Genomic DNA, 20,748 nt, shown 5'->3' with positions numbered 1-20,748 from the left:
CCGGGCCTCGTTCCGCCATTTAGTTGGCGTAAACGTACATCCTGTACTGAAGGGGGCGCTGTAACCAGACTTGCGACCTTACCACAGAGTCATAGGTTTTGTTGACGTTCGGTTTTAAATCAGTAGCGGGCGGAAGCGTTGTTTCTGAGTTGACAATATGAGCGTCTTCGGAACTTTGCGAATTCCAACAAATTAAAATTGTTCGTGGATCTAACATATCATGGCCTCAAAATCAGACCAACTCCTCATTGTCGTTTCTATTCTTGGAGGTTTGTCTAACTGTCATCCATTGCCTTTTGTGTGCGCCTGTAGCTTGGTTAGCTTGCGTTAGAATTAGCCCGCTGTTGCTAAGGACAAAAACATTTAAACTTCTGCAAACATGCTGTCCAGTAATGCCTTTGGCTCGGAAGTATAATGTATTTCGTTTTCGTATTTTTTAAAACATGCGCTTGCCGTGTCTGTTTAGTTTCCCAAACTAAAATATGCAGTCAAATGACAGTTTAAACGACGTTTGTATCCAAGCCAACCTGTGAACAAACCGACTGACTGCACCACAGAGCTCATTGTTTAACTAACAACTGGTTTCTTAGTTATGTTCGCACAGCTTTTTCGTTAAATAACATTAGATAATATATTGTAACCATGAGTAACTATGATGCTTTGTTTTTTAAATGGTCTCATTGTAAATTTATAACGACTTATAACAATCAGAATCAGCATCTATAACATTTAACACTTTCTTAGTATTAATGTATTGTACCGAATACATGACATATATTGTTTGTCATTCAAATCTATTTTTCTAAAGCAGGATATAGTTTATTTATTGCTATGATCTGTACGTAGTAGTAGATGATAAAGCATTAAACACATCTGTTCAAACAGGTCGTCAGTTTCCCAAGAGACAGCAACAAACCTTAGTTGTACAAGCAAAGTTTGATGGGGAACAGCTAGAGACAGACCCTGTGGAGCATAAGGAACAGCCACAGTTTTGTACAGAACTGGCATGGGAGCTTGATCGCCGAACGCTTCATCAGCATAGGTTGGTTCTCTATAAAATCATCAAAATCATAATGTTGTCTAGAATCTTACTGTCTTGTTCTGTCTGTTTGATGCATTCTTTGATTTCTTGCAGACTGCAGCGGACACCCATCAAGTTGCAGTGCTTTGCAATTGATTCAAATAACTCTTCAAGAGAATGTGTTGGCTATATTGTCTTGGATCTCAGATCAGTCCAGGAAGTTAAGCAGGTATGTTTGACAGGTAGTCATTTTCATATATTTGCTCATAAACTAATGTAACTTTCAGTACTTTTATATGCACTAAATACAAAATACACTAAATACAAAAAAATCTTTGCTTGCCTGTTTTTTTTCTCTCTCCAAATTGTTGTATTTGTAGCCTCCTAAGTGGTATTCCTTGCTGAGTAGTAAGTACACTAAACTGAAGCCATCACTGTTGTTGAGCCTGGTCCTGGAAAATGACACCAAACAGGAACCTGATCAATTTAAGGCAAAGAAAGCTCCACCAAGACCAGGTATGTTTTTATAGTTCCCTCTTTTCTTAAAAGACCAGAATTTTTCCAAAAACAGTTTATTATAATACGTAAGTATGCTGTTAAACTGTTTTAAACGTACTATGTTACAGACTTTGCAATATGTTACTGAACAAACTTTCATAATGTGGCTGGTTTAAATATGTTAGATTTGTATGTGACTTGTTTACTTGTGTCAAAGTACAAGAAAACACAATTTTGAACTCTAGCAGGAAAATGGAGAATAAACAAACCTGACAGATTGTTTTAAACACAGAACCAAGTTCATAAAAGTTTTTTGTGTGTGCCTATAGCAAAACAACTAAATTCACACTGCAGCAAACTTTTGGGCTTTTGGGGGGTCTTAACATGCTCAAAAACTCATGAAAATTGGCAGACAGGTTGGCCTGACCTGCTGCCATTAGGAGGCCAGAGAGTCGCATGGGCTGTAGCCACGAGATTTTGCTACATAGCTCATACACACTTGCACATATGCACATGAAACACGGTAGACATTTATTATTTAGTGATTTTATACATTATGTTTAGTGACATCATAGTATGAGTTTTTTTTTTGTTGTGCGGTGCACTCGGGTGGCGATGGCTTTTTGTAGGTCTTAACACGCTCAAATAACACACAGGTTGTGTGGGTTGCGATGGCACACGGTGCTTGGGCCGGTCATCATTGCTTGCATCTGTATTTCTTCCTTTTTTTTTTTGGTTTGTGACCTAAGTATATTATGATTAAAATAAAGCTGCTTACATTAGTGCGCACTTTTACTTTGAAAAAGGCAGTTGTTATTTAACAAGTGTATGTATATATATGTGTGTGTGTGTTGGTGTGTGTGTATATATATATATATATATATATATATACACACACACACACACACACACACACAGTTAGGCCCAAAACATTTCAACAGTGACGCAACCATCATGATTTTGCAGATTTTAAGGTTTAATTCAAGGGGTTGAACAAAAATATACAATTTAACATGTAGGAATTGTAGCAATTTTTATACAAACACTCCTCATTTCAGAAGCTCTAAAGTAATTGGACAAATAAACATAACCCTAAGTAAAATGTTACTTTTCAGTATTTGGTTGAGAATCCTTTGGAGGCAATGACTGCTTGAAGTCTGGAACCCATGGACATCACCAAACGCTAGGTTTCCTCCTTTGTGATGCTTTGCCAGGCCTTTACTGCAGCTGTCTTTAGTTGTTGCAAGTGAGCAATTGAAATGCATGCTCGATTGGGTTGAGATCTGGTGAGTGACTCGGCCATTGCAGAATATTCTACTTCTTTGTTTTAAAAAAGGCCTGGGTTGCTTTTGCAGTGTGTTTTGAATCATTGTCCATCTGTACTGTAAAATGCCGTCCAATCAATTTGGTTGAATCTTAGCAGTAAGTATATATCTATACACTTCATATAAGAATTCATATAATGTATGTGTGTTTTGTTTGTTTCCTGGGGTACTGTTATTGATTTTTCCATTTCGTCTGCTTTGCAAAAGTTGAGAGCAGCTTTATTTCAGTCATCATATACTCAGATCACAAAAAGTGGCAACTTATGCAATATAAAATCAACAACATAGAACAAATATATATACTTGCTAAATAAATGCTGCCTTTTGTAGTGTGAAAGCACACACTGATGTGAAAAACTTTATTTCACTTAAAAATTGCAACCACATTCCAGACATTCGTGGTCAAATAATTATTCAGTGCTGGACACGAAGAGCTAAAAAGCATAATGATTACTATTATTTAAAAAAAATCCTGAAGCGTTCATGTGGATTCATGAGAAGAGCAATTTTCATGTGATAAGATTTTTACATTGATATTGAAAGTGTTTTTTTTTTTTTTTTTTTTTTTTCTTCTTTCAAGCTCTTTTTATTTTGAAAAGATTATAAAAATTATAAAGATTATATTTTATATTTATATTTTTATTTTGAAAAGATTATAAAGATTATAAAGATTATAAAGACGCGCTTTCTCGCAAAGAGAAAAAAATGATTGGCATCATCGACAATGTCCTCACAACCTACCGATTAAATCAATTAATGACAATACTGACCAAACTGATCATTGTTTTGATAACGTGATTATTAATGTTAGTGCAATTATTCAGTCTTATTGCAGTATTGCAATTTCAGTACAAAATTTGGCATGGATTTTTTAAAGTTTACTACAGCCACTGTTTAAGTACCAACAGCCACTCATACCTAATAATGACTGTATAAATGTGTGGGAAAAATAACATTTTATGAGCTTCATGTGCTCTAACTGTGCCAACAAGACGCATATTAAGGTATAATTATGGTAATTTCCACTTAAGACATTTTGGTTCTGCCCATCTTACTCTACATGTTGTTTTTAACCCAGTATTTCTCATCTTTATGTGCATTATTTTACAAATGCTACATCTGTAACCATTAATATATGTCCTGCAGAGTCACCTGTAACCACAAAGCCTGAATCAATTAAACTAGAGGTGATTCTAAACGAAGAAGAAGGATATCACCAAATTGGACCAGCAGATGTTTGCAAAGACCTGTTTGTTCTGTCTGTAACTGTAGCCTTTGCAACCAGACTGGAACAGGTAAAACTAAATGTACAAGATTAGAGGTAGATCATAGTACATAGAGTTTATTTTGGAACCAAAACTGAGCTGAATTAGTTTTATCTTTAGTTGGTTACTGATTATGTGCTTTAGTTTTAGCAAAACAGTTAAGGACTGTATGTGCCAAAATATACTGTACAGTACTGAAACTCATTTGTTGATGTGGCATAACTCCAGCCAAATATGTTTCCAGTAGTGAAAAGGCGGTTGTGTTGTGCAGTTGTTGTTGGAAACGTGTCTCTCAATGAACAGAACAGTATTCATAGTTGAGTATTATTTCTGCTCATATAAAAGTGGTAGTGAATGGGGACTGAATTTGAAAAAAAGGTGCCAGAACAATTTAGAGAGAGATTTAGTAAGACTGAACCAATTAACACAGTTTTGATGCATACTGTAATTATGAACTGTAAAAGGATTTTGTATTTGGTCAATTAGAGACCTTCTTCAGAAAAAGTTTTTAATTTCAACACAACAGCAATGTAGTAACTAAACCTGCAGATGGGTACTGATCTGAGGATTATTTGAAACTGTTGTGGTAATGTTTTGTATTATGACAGAACAGAGAACATCTTTGAATTGCATTAGAATACCATTTTAACTGCTTTTCTAAACCACCTCTAGTAAACCAAATTTACCATAAAGGCATCGGTAATTATCTGGGGTAGGATGCTTAACCCTTTAGTGATGTGCTTCTATAATTCTATGTATTCTAGTGATGTAGCTCTATTGCAGTGTTGCACATCTCTTGTACTGTACAGTCTGGTGAACAGTTTATGTGGCATGTGAGGGTTTTATCTGTTAACATTTGTGTTTGTGTTCATGGACAAGAAAAGAGAATAAAAAACTGTCCCCTTTTTATGCTTTAGTTAATTTCAGGTTCAATGAAGTTAGTCAGTGAAGGTTCAGAGTTTTTCTTCTTCTACACTCTGTTGGGCAATGATGTCACCAGCGAACCCTTCCAAAACCTCATCAATCCAAACTTTGAGCCTGAACGAGCCTCAGTTCGTATTCGCAGCAATGAGAAAGTATTAAGAACTTTTTTCAGCAAGCACCCAAACCTTCAGGTAGTATACACAAACTTTTTTTCGAAATGAATTCTGTAGTAATGTTTGCAAGGTGTTGTGTATTTCTACACGTCAGTTATTTGTGCTTTTGCATATAAACCCTGATCTTTATTCATGTATAGATTCATCTTTGCTGTGGAAACCAGTCGTTAGGCAGCACAGAGGTCTCTCTTGCTTCGCTCATGAAGAATAGTGTGGATCTGGTCAAACAGGCGGCCTCTGTAGAGGGGGCTTTTGTCTTGAATCCACCAAGTCGTATACAACGGAACAGTCAGTCTATCCCAGTGGATTTACAGCCAACAGTTGGGGTGTCCGTAGGCTTGAGAAAAGAAGAAGCCAATGCTGAGGTACATAAATGACCTACAGTGGTTGTTTCAGTGTCAGTGTTTCAGTGCAATTTGCAAAAAGTTGCCTTAATAACTTTCCATTAGTAACATTTAGATTTTACTAACATTACACAGGGATGCAACAACATAATACAATTGATAAGTTATTCAGGTGATTTACATTCAAATGCTAAAATAAAGAAATATCACAAATGCAGTTATACTGAATATCGGCATGACTGTAATTTGACAGTTATTGCTGATATTCAGTTATTTATAGTCTTTTGGCTGCTCACGACAAGGGGTCGCCACAGCCATCATTGCTAATATTCAGCATAGCTGCGTAAGTTTGTATGTGATGGTGCTTTTATACAGCAATTAATTAAACAAGATATTGATATAGATAAAGTTACCTTTAACACACAATAAGGCCTAATGTTATGTTTATTTTTGCTCTGCTAGCAGAAATAGATCCCAATTAAGCTATACTCTTTATATAGCAGGTATGCTAGCTCACATTTATTTGCATATTCCCTTTAAATGTGTTTCCAGTAAAGATGGTCCTTATTCCATATATTTGTATACCTAAATAGGGCTGAAACGATTCCTTGAGTAATTTGATTACAAAAATTCATCGAGGCAACATCTTCTGCCTCAAAGCTTCTTTTAATTAATTTTAGAACCTTACGTTATGTTTTTGCGCAGTTATTAGTTTGGTATGACACAGCACGCTTCCGGATGCAAGCCGCCACTAAACATAGACGAAAAAGCGCTTACGTCACCCACAAAGCAGGATACGCAAACAGTTAGCTGTGTATTGATTTGATAAATCTATTGCAGGGAGGCATTTTAGTGCATAACAGTGTGTTTTAGTTTTGTTTTGATACTTTGTCATTTGAAATACCTTTTTTTAGTTTTTGCATCTGAGAACAGGCTTTAAAATAAGAATATATTGCACTGTAATGCACTTAATTCATCTCGGTCAACCTTAAGCTATTCATTGTATTGTGAATAATGACAATGTTTATTTTTGATGAAATGCTGTATGCATTTAAAAAATTAAATTACATTTTTTTTAAAAAGAAAACCAATTAATCTTTGTTTCTCTTATATATTTTATTTATTTTATTTATATTTATTTGATTAATCGATTAAATTTTTGGTAGAATACTCGATCACTAAAATATTCAATAGCTACAGCCCTATACCTAAATAATATAATTTGTTGTGTCTGCAGATGATGTTAATGTAACATTGTTTTTTTTTTGTTTTTTTTTGTTTTTTTAATTCAATTATATTTTTGTTTGTATAACACTTTTCACAATGGTCATTGTTGCATAGCGGCTTTACAAAATCCGATTGTGAATTTTACTTGGTCAACATATATGCGCACAGTAAGTAGTTCTCCTAGTTGCAAGAAATATAGGCTTTCGAACAATCATATTAGTTGACCTAAACTGACCAGTATAAACTGCAATACAGTATCTACAGTAATCATAAAAAAGGATATACACTGTTATAATGTATGTAGCGCAACTTTATTTAACTCTTCCTTATAAACATGCTCTAGAGCTTTTAAATTGTGAGGGGAATCTCGGTTCATAGACCTCTTCATATCATTTTACAGATTTTGGATTTAGTTTGGGCTGTTCCAAAATGTGTACCCATCTTCTGAATCATTGCTTTGTTGACTTGGATTAGGGCTTTGGATCATTACCTTTACTTTCAGAGGCTTTTAGTTTTTGTGCAAAATATTTAAGACCTTGGTCTCATCTGACTATAACAAGTATGATTATAGGTGGGCTTGGTTGTATTATTTTTTTTATTGTGAAGTTTAAAAGCGATTTGTCACATTTGGGAATGAACAGGACTTGCCAGATATTTAGCTTTTTTGATGTTGCTGTAAGCCTCTTAACAGCCTCCCTGATTTTCTTCCTGTTTTACTTTAGTGTTTGATGGTCATCCTATTCTTTGGAATGTTAATTTAGTTTACCAGCTAATGGATTTTGATTGTACATCTAATGCACTAATTGTTTAATGGTCTTTTGACAATAATATCAAATAAATGCTTTATAAACTATTTGAGGGCTGTGGCGCGGCAGTCGGATACAAACCAAAATGTCAAGAAAATCCTGAAAAATCTCCTGTTCAACCCTGTTGGAATCAACTCCATTAGATTTAGATCTAGTGACTGGGAGGGCCATTGTCCTATTCATAACAACAGTTTGAAATGAATTTTGCTTGGTGACACAATGCATTATCATGCTGGAAGGAGCTATTAGAAAATGGGAAAATACTGCATTCATTAACAGGTGAGATGCGGAAGCGCATCGGTTACTGGTCATCTCAGGGACACTGATGGTATGATAGTCCTTCGTATAAGTAAAGAGCAGTATTGATTATCACTTGGATCTGAGTTATTTTTATAGTATTTAATACAAGAGAGAAACAGTAACTTAGGTTATGCTATGATTGTTGTTTAAGTGTGGTTTCCATGCATTCACAAATTTTTTTTACATGTGCATTATATGTTTGTTTAAACAGTTCATGAAATAGTATATGTTAAGCTTATTTAAATTATTTTGTTGTTGCATTTGTTCACATTTTATTTTACTATTATTTTATTAGAAGTAGTGGTGTACCGCTTTCTTTGTGTTTTTTCATTTAAGGTTATCAACCACTCTAGTTGAATCAACTTTGAAGGATTGTTGTATAACCTGCTAAGCTGTCAAACACAATTAAAAAGTGATTCCAGAGTTGATCCCCGTGTCCCCTGTAGATGGCTAATGGCTTTTTTCGAGAAGCAGAAGTTGATGTGGAAATTCCCAGATAAATTGACAGTGGCATCAAAGCAATGACTAATATTTACAGGCCCAAAGTGCGTCAAGAAAACATTTCGCGCACTATTACACTACCCCCACCAGCCTAGGTTGTTGACAGACAGGTTGGGTCCATAGTCATGCTGTTGACACAAAATTCTCACGGACAATCTATAAGCGTCACCTGAAATTGAGATTTATTGGCCCAGCGTATGCTTTTTCCAGTGTTGAATTGTCTAGTTTTCATGAGCCTGTGCCACTAGTGCCTCACCTTTTTGTTCCTCTGTTGTTGTAGCCTGTCCCCCAAGTTTTTACATTTTCTACATTCTAAGTTGTTTTTTTTTTATCACCAGAATTGTATACAATGGTTATCTGAGTTACCTTTCTGTCAGCTGAACACTTAGTTTTGACTTTATTGTGCCATTTTGGCCAAACTCTAGAGACTGTTGTGCATGAAAATCCCAATCAGGCACCAACAATCATACCAAGATCAAAACCACTGAGATTGTATTTCCTTATTTAAATGGTTGATGTAAACATTATCTAAAGCTTCTGGTCTGTTTCTGCATGATTTCATGCATTGTATTGCTGCCAGATGATTTGCTGATAAAATAACTGCATGAATGATGTGTTCACTGAGTAAACTATGTACCACTGTAGATATGGAAAAATGATCGGACATGATTAATTTTTGTTTAATCTTATTACGCTACAAAAACAGTTTTAAAAAAAATCTATATACACTTATATGCTGTTAATTTATAACAATGTGTTTTGATAAGGCGCTGCCTATTAAGGGTGAAGATGGGCTTAGGACTCCTGTTAAAAAAAGCCCAGGAGTGCATTTCTTTCCAGAGCCAACTCTGTCTGAGCCAAGACAGTTTAGTCCATCTCCTGTTCCGTCCCAGAATTCTCCATCACCTGAACATCAGCATTCAGAGAGTGAGGCTGAGAGCCTCCCTGATGATGCAAAGAAAGCTGACCCAAAACAATCAGGTGAGACTGGGCAGATTTGACAGTTAAGTGAAATCCTGCTTACAGATTAGAGCGTTTTACAGTACTGACAGACTTTAACATCACTGCTTGATGTTTTTGCTTTTTCAGAATTGCCTATGCCTTTTTTTGCTGTGTCTGAAAATGTGCTACCAGAGAGAGAACCAGAAGTTCCAGGATCTTCCATTAGTGTGTCTGCTCCAAAGATTTCCATTCCAGCCTCAGCACATCATTACTGCTTTTCCATAGATCTGTGCAGCATCAGAGACCTTAATGTGAGCTTCCCCGTGAACTGCACACTAAGGTAGTATCTCTTAATACATCCTGTTGAAGCTTATGGGTAGTTGAATTGATAATAAAATTTCTGTCTCTTGTAAACCTAGGTATGCCTACCAGTTCTTTGGGAGTGCAGCCCCAATAATGACAAATCCTGCAGTGACGATTAAGAGGAATACAGAGGTTTTCCTGCCTCAGTCCTACTGTGCATTTGATTTTGCTGCACTTCCCAATCAGTTACAGGATACATTCTCAAGGTGACTTCACATCTACATCTGTTTTTAAAAACACTACATATTTTATTACGCTCATAATCCTGAATAGGAAGCAAAAAAATGGTTGACATTAATGTAATGCCAGATAGCATGCTTTTCACTGATACAGTGAACCTTATAATTGTTTGTTTGCTTGTTTTTTTTCAGGGTTCCACTGGTGGTTGAAATGTGGCATCGAGACCCTACTGCCAGTGATGTCCTACTAGGCACAGCCAGCATTCAGCTTTCCCACCTCCTCTCTTCTGAGAAGACCCACTTTCTTAGCCACCAGTCAGGCGAGCAGCACCGGAGACAGACTTACTCTGGGAGACTAGCTGTTGTCAAAACATCACGGTTTGTATAGTATTCAGGTTTTTGCCATATATAGTTTTTGTCAGGGAAAAAAAAGGCTTTTTAATTGAATGCAGTTTATTTGCATTATCTTAAATATACCTCTAGATGGCAGGCATGCAGCACTTTGGTAATATTTAAAGTCCTTTCACTTTCAGCAAGATGCTGATAATGGGCACATTTGTGCCCTGATTGAAACAAATTGTGTAAATCCATAATTCTCAAAACCGGGTGTGCTAATATATTATTTAATTAAACATTTTTAAGGTAAATCAATTTTATGAATCAGCAAATTGACAATCGGTTCTAATTTCATTCTATTATTCTCACATAATATTGTGTTCTGTATGAGTTTATTATCAATTAGGTTCCAGCTTTAGTTGATGATGGAGCCATGCTTGAAGTAATTGTTATGTAATTGCAATGGTATAAAGATTTTTAGCACATAATATATATATGGAGTCTAAATGCCTAACGATATGCAAACTAAGGTAACTAATGAAAAATGATTGTTGCTAAGGTTGTTTAATGAAACTCTTAAACCCTGATAACAAAATGACTAAGTATTTGGTTAAAGATCAGAGACCTGGATTAAATTGGAACATAGCATGTATATATATATTTTTTTAAATGCCACTTATGACAGTTTAAATTTAAATGTCTGATTTGATGTGATTTAATTATTACTGTTTATGCTTCAATGGAAAAAGTCACATACATGTACAACAATGTTCTTTTCACCTCAACTGGGGAAGTCCTCTGCAATCAGAACTTGTTTGGTTCTGACACCAGTATCTTTTGAAGGGAACATCGAAACATTTTCTAATATAAGAAATGCACATTTCTCAATATGTTCCACCTATCTGATTTCATTCTTTATTCTGTTTTATATAGAGCAAACGAGAAGGTGGCTGAACTTAGTTATGTGACAGTTCTGGAGGATATGGGTCTAGTGAAAGCCCAGGATGTCCTCTTTTCTGAGTCTTCCCAGGTAAAACTATATACGTTTTTATGACTAAAATGTATGATTTCATTTTGCTTTTCAGGAAATAGTTATTCCTGGGTCATGTTTTATTTGACAGGGTGCTAATCAGGTATACCACAAGCCAGCAGCTCGGGCTAGGCCATGCAGTGAAAGAGAGGTAGAGACTAAGCCTCGGGAGACTTTGGAGTATAGGGCAGCACTAGAGCTTGAGATGTGGAAGGAGATGCAAGAAGATCTATTTGAAAACCAGGTTACCACTTTTTATTAAGAATGCATTTTAAAACTGCCAAATTTAAACCTTTTCATAAAAAAAACCTTCATGCTCTAATCAAATAACCACACTGCGTGATTATTTTGCGAGTAAATTATTGCATTATAACATTTTAATTAAGTTGGAGAGTGCTGTGGTTCTGGTATCTGTAGTTGAAGCAGAAAGAACTGAGCCACATGCAAGCCCTAGCAGAGGAGTGGAGGAAGAGAGATCGGGAACGAGGGGCACTCCTTAAAAAGAAGGTATTCTGATATTACTGCAATTGATTTGTATTTTTTTAATGACAATGTCCAAGTTGTAAGAGCATTGACTGTTTAATGGAAGGTGATGGGCCAACTTTTTTATTTTATTAAATCATTTATTTATTTATAATTAAGGAGATGGAGTATAATCTTATGGAAGAACAGCTCCAGAAGGCTCTAGCTGACATAGAAAAAAGAGAAAAGACTCTCGCTCATGCAGAGATGGAGGTTGGTGTATTACAATTTGTGCAAATTATTACTAGGATAGGGTAAAAGTAAGACAAGTAATGAAGTAGATACATAGTTTGTTTATAAGTGATTTTTTTTTTTAAATAGCCAACCAATTTAAATTTAGATTTCTTTGCAGTGGTATACAGAGATTTAAAGATACTGTATTGCTTAGACATGTGTTTTATTAGACACAGAGGCTGCAGAAGGAAATGCGTGTGGAGCATGAGTTCAGCATGCGGGAGCTGCAGGACACCACCAGGCGCTTACGTGAAGACTGTGCTCACCAGGTGGAGCTGGAGAGATCAAAGGTCAGACAGCTTGAGGAGGACCTTGCAAGGCGTCAACAGCAGGTAGGCGTGACAGATGTAGTGTACCAAGTTCCATTTCTGCTTTAGTAGAGCAAGTAGCGCAGGAGAAGTTGTCGACCTCAAGGTCAATGGGGTGTAAGATCACTCCTCCGCCTTCTCCTGCAGTCTGATTTCAGAAAAGGACTGCTCAATCATGGTTTGACCCCAAGAAGGCTGTATGATATGGCTGTAGTTAAGTAAACGGGTCAGCTGAAACGATGCCTTAAACTTGCAGTGACATGTTCAGTGACATCATAGTGTGATGCTTTTCTTTTTTTTTCAGCGTCCTCTGCTTTTTGGATGTCTTAACATAATTATTTTTTTTTATTTTACACACTCGCACATCACAAATGTTAACACTCATGCATTCGCGTCTCTCTCACACACGCACAAACACACTTATAGATCACACACATGCACGCACAGACACAATCAAACATCAGACACATACAAACAAGTTGCATGTCTCACATACACGCACATCACACACATAGTAACACACACCTCACAAATGTTAACACAGACTTGCACACCACACATACACAAACAAACACATTCACTTGTCTCACACACACACACTAACACTCACATGTCTCTGTCACACACAAACACACACACACATCTGGGGCTTAAATGATTGAGATCAAACTATTTTTAACATTATACAAAGATAACCCAAGTAAACAGTGCACCAGAGTGGTGATGGCTTTTTGGAGGTCCTAACCTGCTCATTGTGTGGTGCACCTGGGGTGGCGATGGCACTGGTTGCTTGGGCCCATTCATTGTTGCTTGCAACTATATTTCATTTTGTTTTTGATTAATCAGAGCTTTTGGGAGGCTTAACAAGCTCAAAAATTAGACACCAGAGTGGCTGGGGCCTGGTCGTGTACATTGAGTGATGTAAATCAAACCGCAGCTTCATTTTAACAGAATAAATCCTATCACATGGATATGAATACTGTCAATCTCAGTCATAGCGCCACGAATTGGCAGCAGAAAGTGTTTACTTTGAGAAATCTCTAATATTTTGTTACTTACTTTCACCTGATATTACAAAAAATATGTAATTCATATTAAAGCCTTCATGTCCCGGATAATATGGCTTCTCTCGGGATTTCCCCTTTAAATGCATGTGCCCACGGTCTTTATGGTGTGCCTGGGTGGAGAGCGCAGGTGCCAGATCATTGTTGTTTTACAACTATATGTTCTCTTGTTTGTTTGTTTTTCAGCCTAACGATAGTCTTCAGTTGCGCCATTGCTCAACTGACTAGCTTAAACAGACCTTTAAAAATGATCAATTCATGAGTATGATTTCCCATAAAAATAGGCTTGTAGACAATCTAAGCTGAACATACAAAGAAAGCCATATGGACCTTCCCTTCATCAATCCAAGTAAAGAATACTTAGAAGGAGGTAGGTATTTCATTGTTAAAGTTTCCAATCAAGCAACCTTTATGGATGTAAATACAGAGGGTTTCTAAACATCTACCACTTGTAATACTCAATAATAGACAGGACTGATTAGAGTAAACATCAGACATGCCTGTCCAGGTCTGGAACAATATGTTTAGGTTGGACAGATGAAACCTGAATAAAGGAATTGTGTTCCAAAGTGTACCACATAACATAACTGCTGGCAGCAGTGTTATGGCATGGGCATGTACTGCATGCCTCACTGTTTAGTGATGTGACTTCTGATAGAAGTAGCAGAATGAAGTGTATAGAGCTATACTTTCTGTTCAGATTCAGTCAAATGCTTCGAAAGTGAAAAGACAGTGCTTCACAGTACAGATGCATAATGACCCAAAATATATTTTACTACTCAACCCAAAAGCTTCTTGGGGTAAAGAATAATGTGTTACTGTCCTGATTACTCATGAATCTGTATACAGAGGATAACGAAACTTCTGTCATTCTCACCTTAATGGAAGATTTTCTCCTTTATTTTTGTAGTGTCTAAATGTACCAAAAAAATAAAATAAATAAATAAAAACATGTTTTGTGATTGTCATTTTATCAGGCTCACAGCACTTGCTGTTAGGACTTTATGTAGTGTTTGGTCCTGAAACAATGGCCAGTAAGATGGACTTTCCTCATTAAAATTTTCTTTTTTTTATATACGTATTATATGTTTTTATATTTGCATGGTTTACCCTTTATATCACAATATTACTCAGTCTTTATTAGATTACATAAAGACATTTTGTATCTAACATCATGATGTCTGCGCTTCCTGGTCTTGCCCACTTCTGAATGGCAAAGGGAACATTACTTACGAGATGTCAGTGTCAAAACCCATATCTGCTTACATTATGCCATGTTAACCAACACTAATTAATTGCTTCAGTCTATATTGCCTCTAAAGAGTCTGTGTTGTGTTTTACTATCTAGCTTGTAATACAAGGCTGAATCTAACCTCTAAACAAGATACATCATATGCCATAACATCGTTTCATTTGCAACAAAAGCACTAAATAAGTTAACTTTATTACTAGCAAATCCAGGAGAAAACACATATTTGTAAACTGTCTGTCAGTTTACAAGTAATCATTATAATAACCAAACATCTACAAATTAATATCCTAATTACATTTTTCATCTATTTTCACACCCTAGTTTTTCTTTTGAATGTTATGAAGTACACCACAACATAATGCATGTGAAAATATTCAGCAGAACAGAAATAAAGGAACTATTTCGGCAGAAATGAGTGAAGAAATTGCTTTACTGGCAGGCTAACTCCTAGCAGCATTAGGCAAACCTTTCTATTTTAATATCGCTGAATGTTAGATGCAGTATTTACTTGAGCACACTTTATCATTCATCTAATTAATCATCTGACCAACTTGCAAAGTTCTTTTTAAAACCTCCAAATTTAACTTGCGCCAGACAGTGTTTCTGTTTTCTTTCATTTTCCTCTTTTGACCATATTTCTCAGGGTTTTTTTTAACAGAAAAATGCTTCACGTCTTAACCAGACTCGCGTCATGCTTTGCACAGACAGCCCACCTACTGAAATAGTTCAGTCTGCTGTCTCATTTCTTTCCCCAAAACATCTGGACTGGCCCTGGATCTAACAAATCAACCAAAGTAGGTTTCTGACATGCGAAACGGAGAAGGGCCTTTGTGATGAGAGATCCTCGGCTGAGGTTGCCACATGACTCTATATCTTGTCTTCCCTCCCGTGTCAGGAATGTGTAAACATACATTTGTCCTGTGTCAGCACACACTAACTAGTTTATCATGCTAGAATTCTCCTGGCCTGTTTTTCTGGACACTCGTCTTGTCTCAGACCATACGTGTGTGTGTGTTAGGCTTTTTTGGTGTCTGGTTTATATCAGAAAGGGAAGCCTGGAATGGGGAAAGCTCATTGGGATTTAGTTACATTGGATGCTGCCTAACCCTGGGAGCAATACCTAATTAATTGATGGTAGTTTTTTTTTGTTATATAAGAAGTGTTAAGCTGTAAGTAAATGTAGTGGATGTGATATGCACATTTATAAATGTTCAGTGAAAAATTTTAAAGCATCCAAAGAATTAAACATGCACAAAATTCTAACTACTGACTTCTGTTTTTTACTGTCAATAGGTAACAGTAGTGTTCAATAGCTGAGCAATATTTAGTGCCAGTGTTATGATTCATTGATTAACTCATTTTTCACCTGAGTAGACATGCTTGAGGCTCTGTATTTTCAATAGTAAAATTTATGCCATTTTTCAAATAAGACAAAATCAACATTTTCAATGTGGTAAACGGTCTACAAATTCTGACATTCAGATATAGTGAGTAACATGTATACATGTATTCGATGCAAATATGTTATATAACCTTAAACAATTAATTCATCTTTTTTGCATTTGATCATGCTGTGTGTGTGTGTGTGTGTGTGTGTGTGTGTGTGTGTGTGTGTGTGTGTGTGTGCGCGCGCTTCTATCAAAAGGTAATAGATGCTGAAAAGAAGTACAAACTCCTAGAAAAAGAATTTCAGCATTATCGTGACGAGCAGAAGACTCGGCCTGAAATCCATTTGCAGTCTGAGATTAATTTGATTCGATTAGAGAAGGTTAGTAAATGATAAAACTGAAATATTAAGTAGCATTCGCTTTTTAAACCATTTGAAGATGTTTTTTTTTTTTCATTATTGTGAATGTACAAAATAATTCTGTCTTAGACTGAAAACACATTGGCATGGGAACCTTTTATAGAGAAAATATTTTCTGTGCATTTATGACTTGTTATAGACATTTATATAGGCAGTTTTTTGTATCTGGCTGCCTCAGACAAATGATGTAAATCATGTCATGTAAAGTTTTTTTTTTTTTTTTTTTTTTTAAGTAACATTTTGGTATTGCTTCAAGAAACTTTCTAAAATTGTTGATGCTTTTGTGAAACGAAAGGCGGAATTGGAGCGGAAACTAGAATCAACAACAAAATCTAAACTGCATTACAAGCAGCAATGGGGGCGTGCTCTAAAAGAACTGGCAAGATTTAAACAGGTAAGTGCTCTAAACCCCATGTGTTTCTCAGTTTTTAAGTAGGGTTTAACTTTTTTTTTTTTTTTTTTTTAAAGATTTTATGGTTCTACCCACATACTTTCCATCTTATATTTAAAATATCCTCATGATAGACTGATTATTGTAACATACACACAATTTGGAAACACTGTATTGTATATACTGTATGTCCTTCATCATAGCTATAGATCAAAAGCAAACGAAAGTGAGGTATGTTGTATCTCACTTGAGTAGCTGTGCGTGATAGGAAAAGTCAGCTCAAGACTAATGTGCTTTTTCTTAGTGCATTTCCTGCATGAAGTAAATTAATTTTCCAGGGTTGAAGAAAACTCCTGCATGGTGCACTGAGAAACGGTAAGGCTGCCTCTAGCTTGTGGTGTTTGCTTTGAAACATTGAACTCCTTCTTAAGTGAACCCTGTAAAGACTAATACCAATGTAAACAGAGCAGACGCAAAGAGCTTATCAGGCCTTACTAATAACTGTTAAAGACAGAGTCCAGCTGGAAAGTCTGAGTTGTCTTTTCCCCCCTGCCTCTTTTTCTTTCGTCTCTTTAAGTGCCAGATATATGTTAGGAAAACATTGGTTGATTTATGATGCACCAAGGGGTCTAGAACATGATATGAAAGAGAGCTATAAATCAGAATTATATTATTCTAAGCATTAGCCTGCACAGTAACCAATTGAACATTGAGTTCAGTCGTTGAAAGATCAATATATGAAGATGTGATGCTAATATTTACACCTGGGGTAGATTATTCTCAGTGTTCACATATAATTTATGAAAGTCATTGACTGTTGCATATTCGAAATGTATAAAATTATATTAAAACAGCATTATTAGTTGTAAAAGTATTATTTGGAGGGCGTAGTGAACACATGACAGATTTCATTAAAAATCCTTAATACTTATAAAATAGCCCTATTATCGTTAGTCCAAATGCATATTTCTCACCCACTCAGGGAATATCTTCTGGCTTTAGCTGCTAACACTACAGGCCCTGCCTATTTAAAACTTGCTTTAGCATTTATTTTGTCAATTTGAAGAGCTGGGAAAACTTAAGCCATGAAATCCCCCAGGTGCTTGTCCTGTTCTTGTCAGCTCAGTGTTCAGCAGAAAACTGCAATTGAGCTGTAGTCTGGAAGCCTTCTGCACTTACATGAGTCCTTCGTCTGACCCTCTCTGGAGGAAAGCCACAGGTCATTCATTGGTCACTCTGTTGCTTTTTACTCCTTTGTCAACCCCCAGGTCAAGGCAACCCAAAATATGTTTGTGTACACAATTTGTCAAGGTCCTATAATAGTTAGTTAGGCCATCCTTTTGCCATGCACCTTTTTATTGTCAGTTTAGGCCTCTGGAAATATTTAGTTTAGCCATCAACCACAGGTAGCAAAGGAAACACTTCAGCCCTAGGGACCTAAAGAAAATCTGCAGGATAATTGTTTCAGCGTTTTTCTTCACCATTTGCTTGGCTTTAAATGCTATAGCCATGTCTTTTTGGGTTTGTTTTTCTTACAATTTAGGTTCTTACAAATGTATTATTGGCCTCAAATGCTCCACGAAAAGACAAAATTAAATTAGATTATGCATAAACATATCTGTTCAATGATAAAATTAAGCCAAGTCATTAAGCCAGCTATAATGGAACAGCTCATTAAATTTTCAGAAAGCATTTCTTTTGTCAACAGTTGGTTCAGAATATTGATGTGTGGTTTTTTAATGGTAATGTAGGATCACTTTTAACCTCCGCAGTTTCAGCAGTTTTTCCTTAACCTGACAGTTCTAAAGTTCAAATTTAATTGAATCACAATTTTAATTGGGATGTGCTGTAGTTCTGCAAGTTCCTTAGGTATGTAACTTGCGAATGTAAACCTAAATAGATGGATTTTATTCCCCAAGGGGAATTTGGAATTAGATTCATTTCTATTTTTCACTATTTTCTTTCTATTTGGATTCATATAGAATGTGTTGCATCTCTGTGTCTTGTGTTTGTTTTTTTTTGTTTTTTTTTCAGAGAGAACAGGAAAATGCTATGACACAGCTGAAGAAACAGCAGCAAGAACTGAAGCACATGAGGCTGCGGTATCTGGCAGCTGAGGAAAAGGAAGCTGTCAAAAATGAGAAACATGAACTCCAGGACATCCGCAATGAGCTGAACAGGTAAAAGCTAAGCTTAAAAAAATAAAGGCAAAATAAAGTATATTGTGAAATTAAGACACTGTAATTTGGTTGATCTAAACTAAAGTTTGAGTACAAATTTTAAGATTTTATAATAATAATAATATATTTCCATTTATATTCTATAATTAAATGGCTTGTCAATCATGTTCAGGCTAATACGGCAGGATGAGAAGAGCGCATGGAAAGAACCAACAAGCATGTCTCTGAATTCGATTGCTGATGAGCACCTCAGTCGGCTATTAGAGGAGAGAGACACACTGCTCCGTACGGGTGTATACACACACGAGGACCATATCATTGCTGAACTTAATCGACAGATCCAGGAGGCCATGTCTGACAAAGTTCCAAAGTAAATTTTCATTTGGAACACACTAATTTATAAAACTGCATGTATAGGAATTGCCACATTCCAAATGATAATGCATTGTCATTTTAATGATTTGGAAATTATTATGGCTCCCCATCCACAATGTGTGTGCATGCGTGTGTATGAGACAGAAAGAGACACCAACTTTTTTTTTTTTTTTTTTTTAAGCTGATGATTCCTTTGGGTTTGGTAAATGAGGGATTTCACCAGGTGGCACTATCTATCAAGAAATAAGTTGCAAAAACATTATGCCCCTTTTTTTTCCTTTCTTTTTTTTTTTTTTTATTTCTGAATCAGTTAACATTGTGTATGTTTCTATTTATTGTGTGGTTTGACAGAGTTGTTTGTACAATTCTTTTTTTTAAATATGTACATCTGTCTAATAAATTATTTCTTATATGTTAATGATAGATTTTTGCCTAAAATTAATCTGGTATTTTAGATTAAATGGTCCTTAAATGTAAAGTCTGTAATTCAGTTATACACAGTTCACAGTTTATTATGCTTGATATTCACAGATAGTTTTGTGGTATTTGTGTGGAGAATGTTTAATATATTCTAAATTGAATAATTAATCATTTAAATAACATTTGTAGTTGTTAATATGATGAAACTTGGTTGTTGTTTTTTTACAATCCTGGAAGGGTTCTCCAATGCCAAAACTTTGCAATAGACAGAAAGAAGGCTGCTATTCATTTATTTTTTATTTTTGCCATGACTGAGGACTGTGCTTGTGTGCGTTCTCTGTAACATGGCAGGTCGCATTTTATGTATTATTAACTTTAGGAAAGAAGAACAAGAGTCTAGTAAAGAAATTTATAGAAGCTATAATTTAAACAGTAACAGGAATTGAATTGTTTAGCATACATTATTTAGTGTGACTAAACAGTTTAAATGTACAACAGGTAATTTATTAACAAATAAATTATGGAACCACTAGGTAGAATATAACTAAAGGTTTGTAAATGTCTGACCACCTTATATCACCCCTTATATTTGGTGTTTTATTTGTCCACAGTTGGAAGTGCACAGTTCTCCATGATATCTTTCTGTATAATTGTTATTTCCTTTTGTCAGAACTAAAAGCCTCAAAAACATACCAGCATGATGATACCCCTGTGCACAAAAGGAAGTACAGTAGGTCATGGTTTGCCAGGGTTAGAGTGGAAGAACTCCACTGACTACCATCAATGCCTACATCACTAAAATTCCAGAATCTGATGTAAAAATACCTATATTTAATTTATACCAAGATACCATACCTTTTTTTAGAAGGTGAACTAAATTTACACTGGGATCTTGAAAAGCACATATGGAAACGATGCTAGATGTCCAAAAATGTTGTATGGCCATACAGTGTAAAATGAG

At 35.7% G+C, this 20,748-nt stretch overlaps 1 protein-coding gene across 5 annotated transcripts; it reads left to right on the top strand.

The window, feature by feature from the left end:
* Positions 1-117: 117 nt before the first annotated feature.
* On the top strand, positions 118-19,779 carry LOC128530337 (centrosomal protein of 120 kDa). 5 transcript variants are annotated; one of them, XR_008361127.1, is made up of 20 exons: positions 118-269; positions 886-1,042; positions 1,136-1,250; positions 1,402-1,537; positions 3,991-4,139; positions 5,027-5,224; positions 5,347-5,571; positions 9,152-9,365; positions 9,474-9,666; positions 9,746-9,895; positions 10,061-10,246; positions 11,138-11,234; positions 11,326-11,478; positions 11,652-11,741; positions 11,877-11,969; positions 12,161-12,322; positions 16,260-16,382; positions 16,717-16,815; positions 17,117-17,187; positions 18,847-18,971. XR_008361127.1 is itself a non-coding variant. In XM_053504224.1 (20 exons), the coding sequence occupies exons 1-20, from the start codon at positions 221-223 to the stop codon at positions 19,364-19,366; spliced, it is 2,937 nt and encodes a 978-aa protein (XP_053360199.1). In that variant the 5' UTR covers positions 118-220; the 3' UTR covers positions 19,367-19,779. The 5 variants fall into 5 exon arrangements, 4 of the variants coding, with proteins under 4 accessions (XP_053360199.1, XP_053360202.1, XP_053360201.1 ...); XM_053504224.1 differs by lacking the exon at positions 17,117-17,187 and adding an exon at positions 19,165-19,779 and having other exon boundaries at positions 18,847-18,992; XM_053504227.1 differs by having other exon boundaries at positions 17,151-17,187.
* The last annotated feature ends 969 nt before the right edge of the window (positions 19,780-20,748 follow it).

This window comes from Clarias gariepinus, chromosome 9 (genome assembly GCF_024256425.1).
Source record: "Clarias gariepinus isolate MV-2021 ecotype Netherlands chromosome 9, CGAR_prim_01v2, whole genome shotgun sequence".
NCBI classification, from domain to species: Eukaryota; Metazoa; Chordata; class Actinopteri; order Siluriformes; family Clariidae; genus Clarias; species Clarias gariepinus.
Note: the sequence above shows the minus strand (reverse complement) of the source record. Positions and strands in the feature narration are given on the sequence as shown.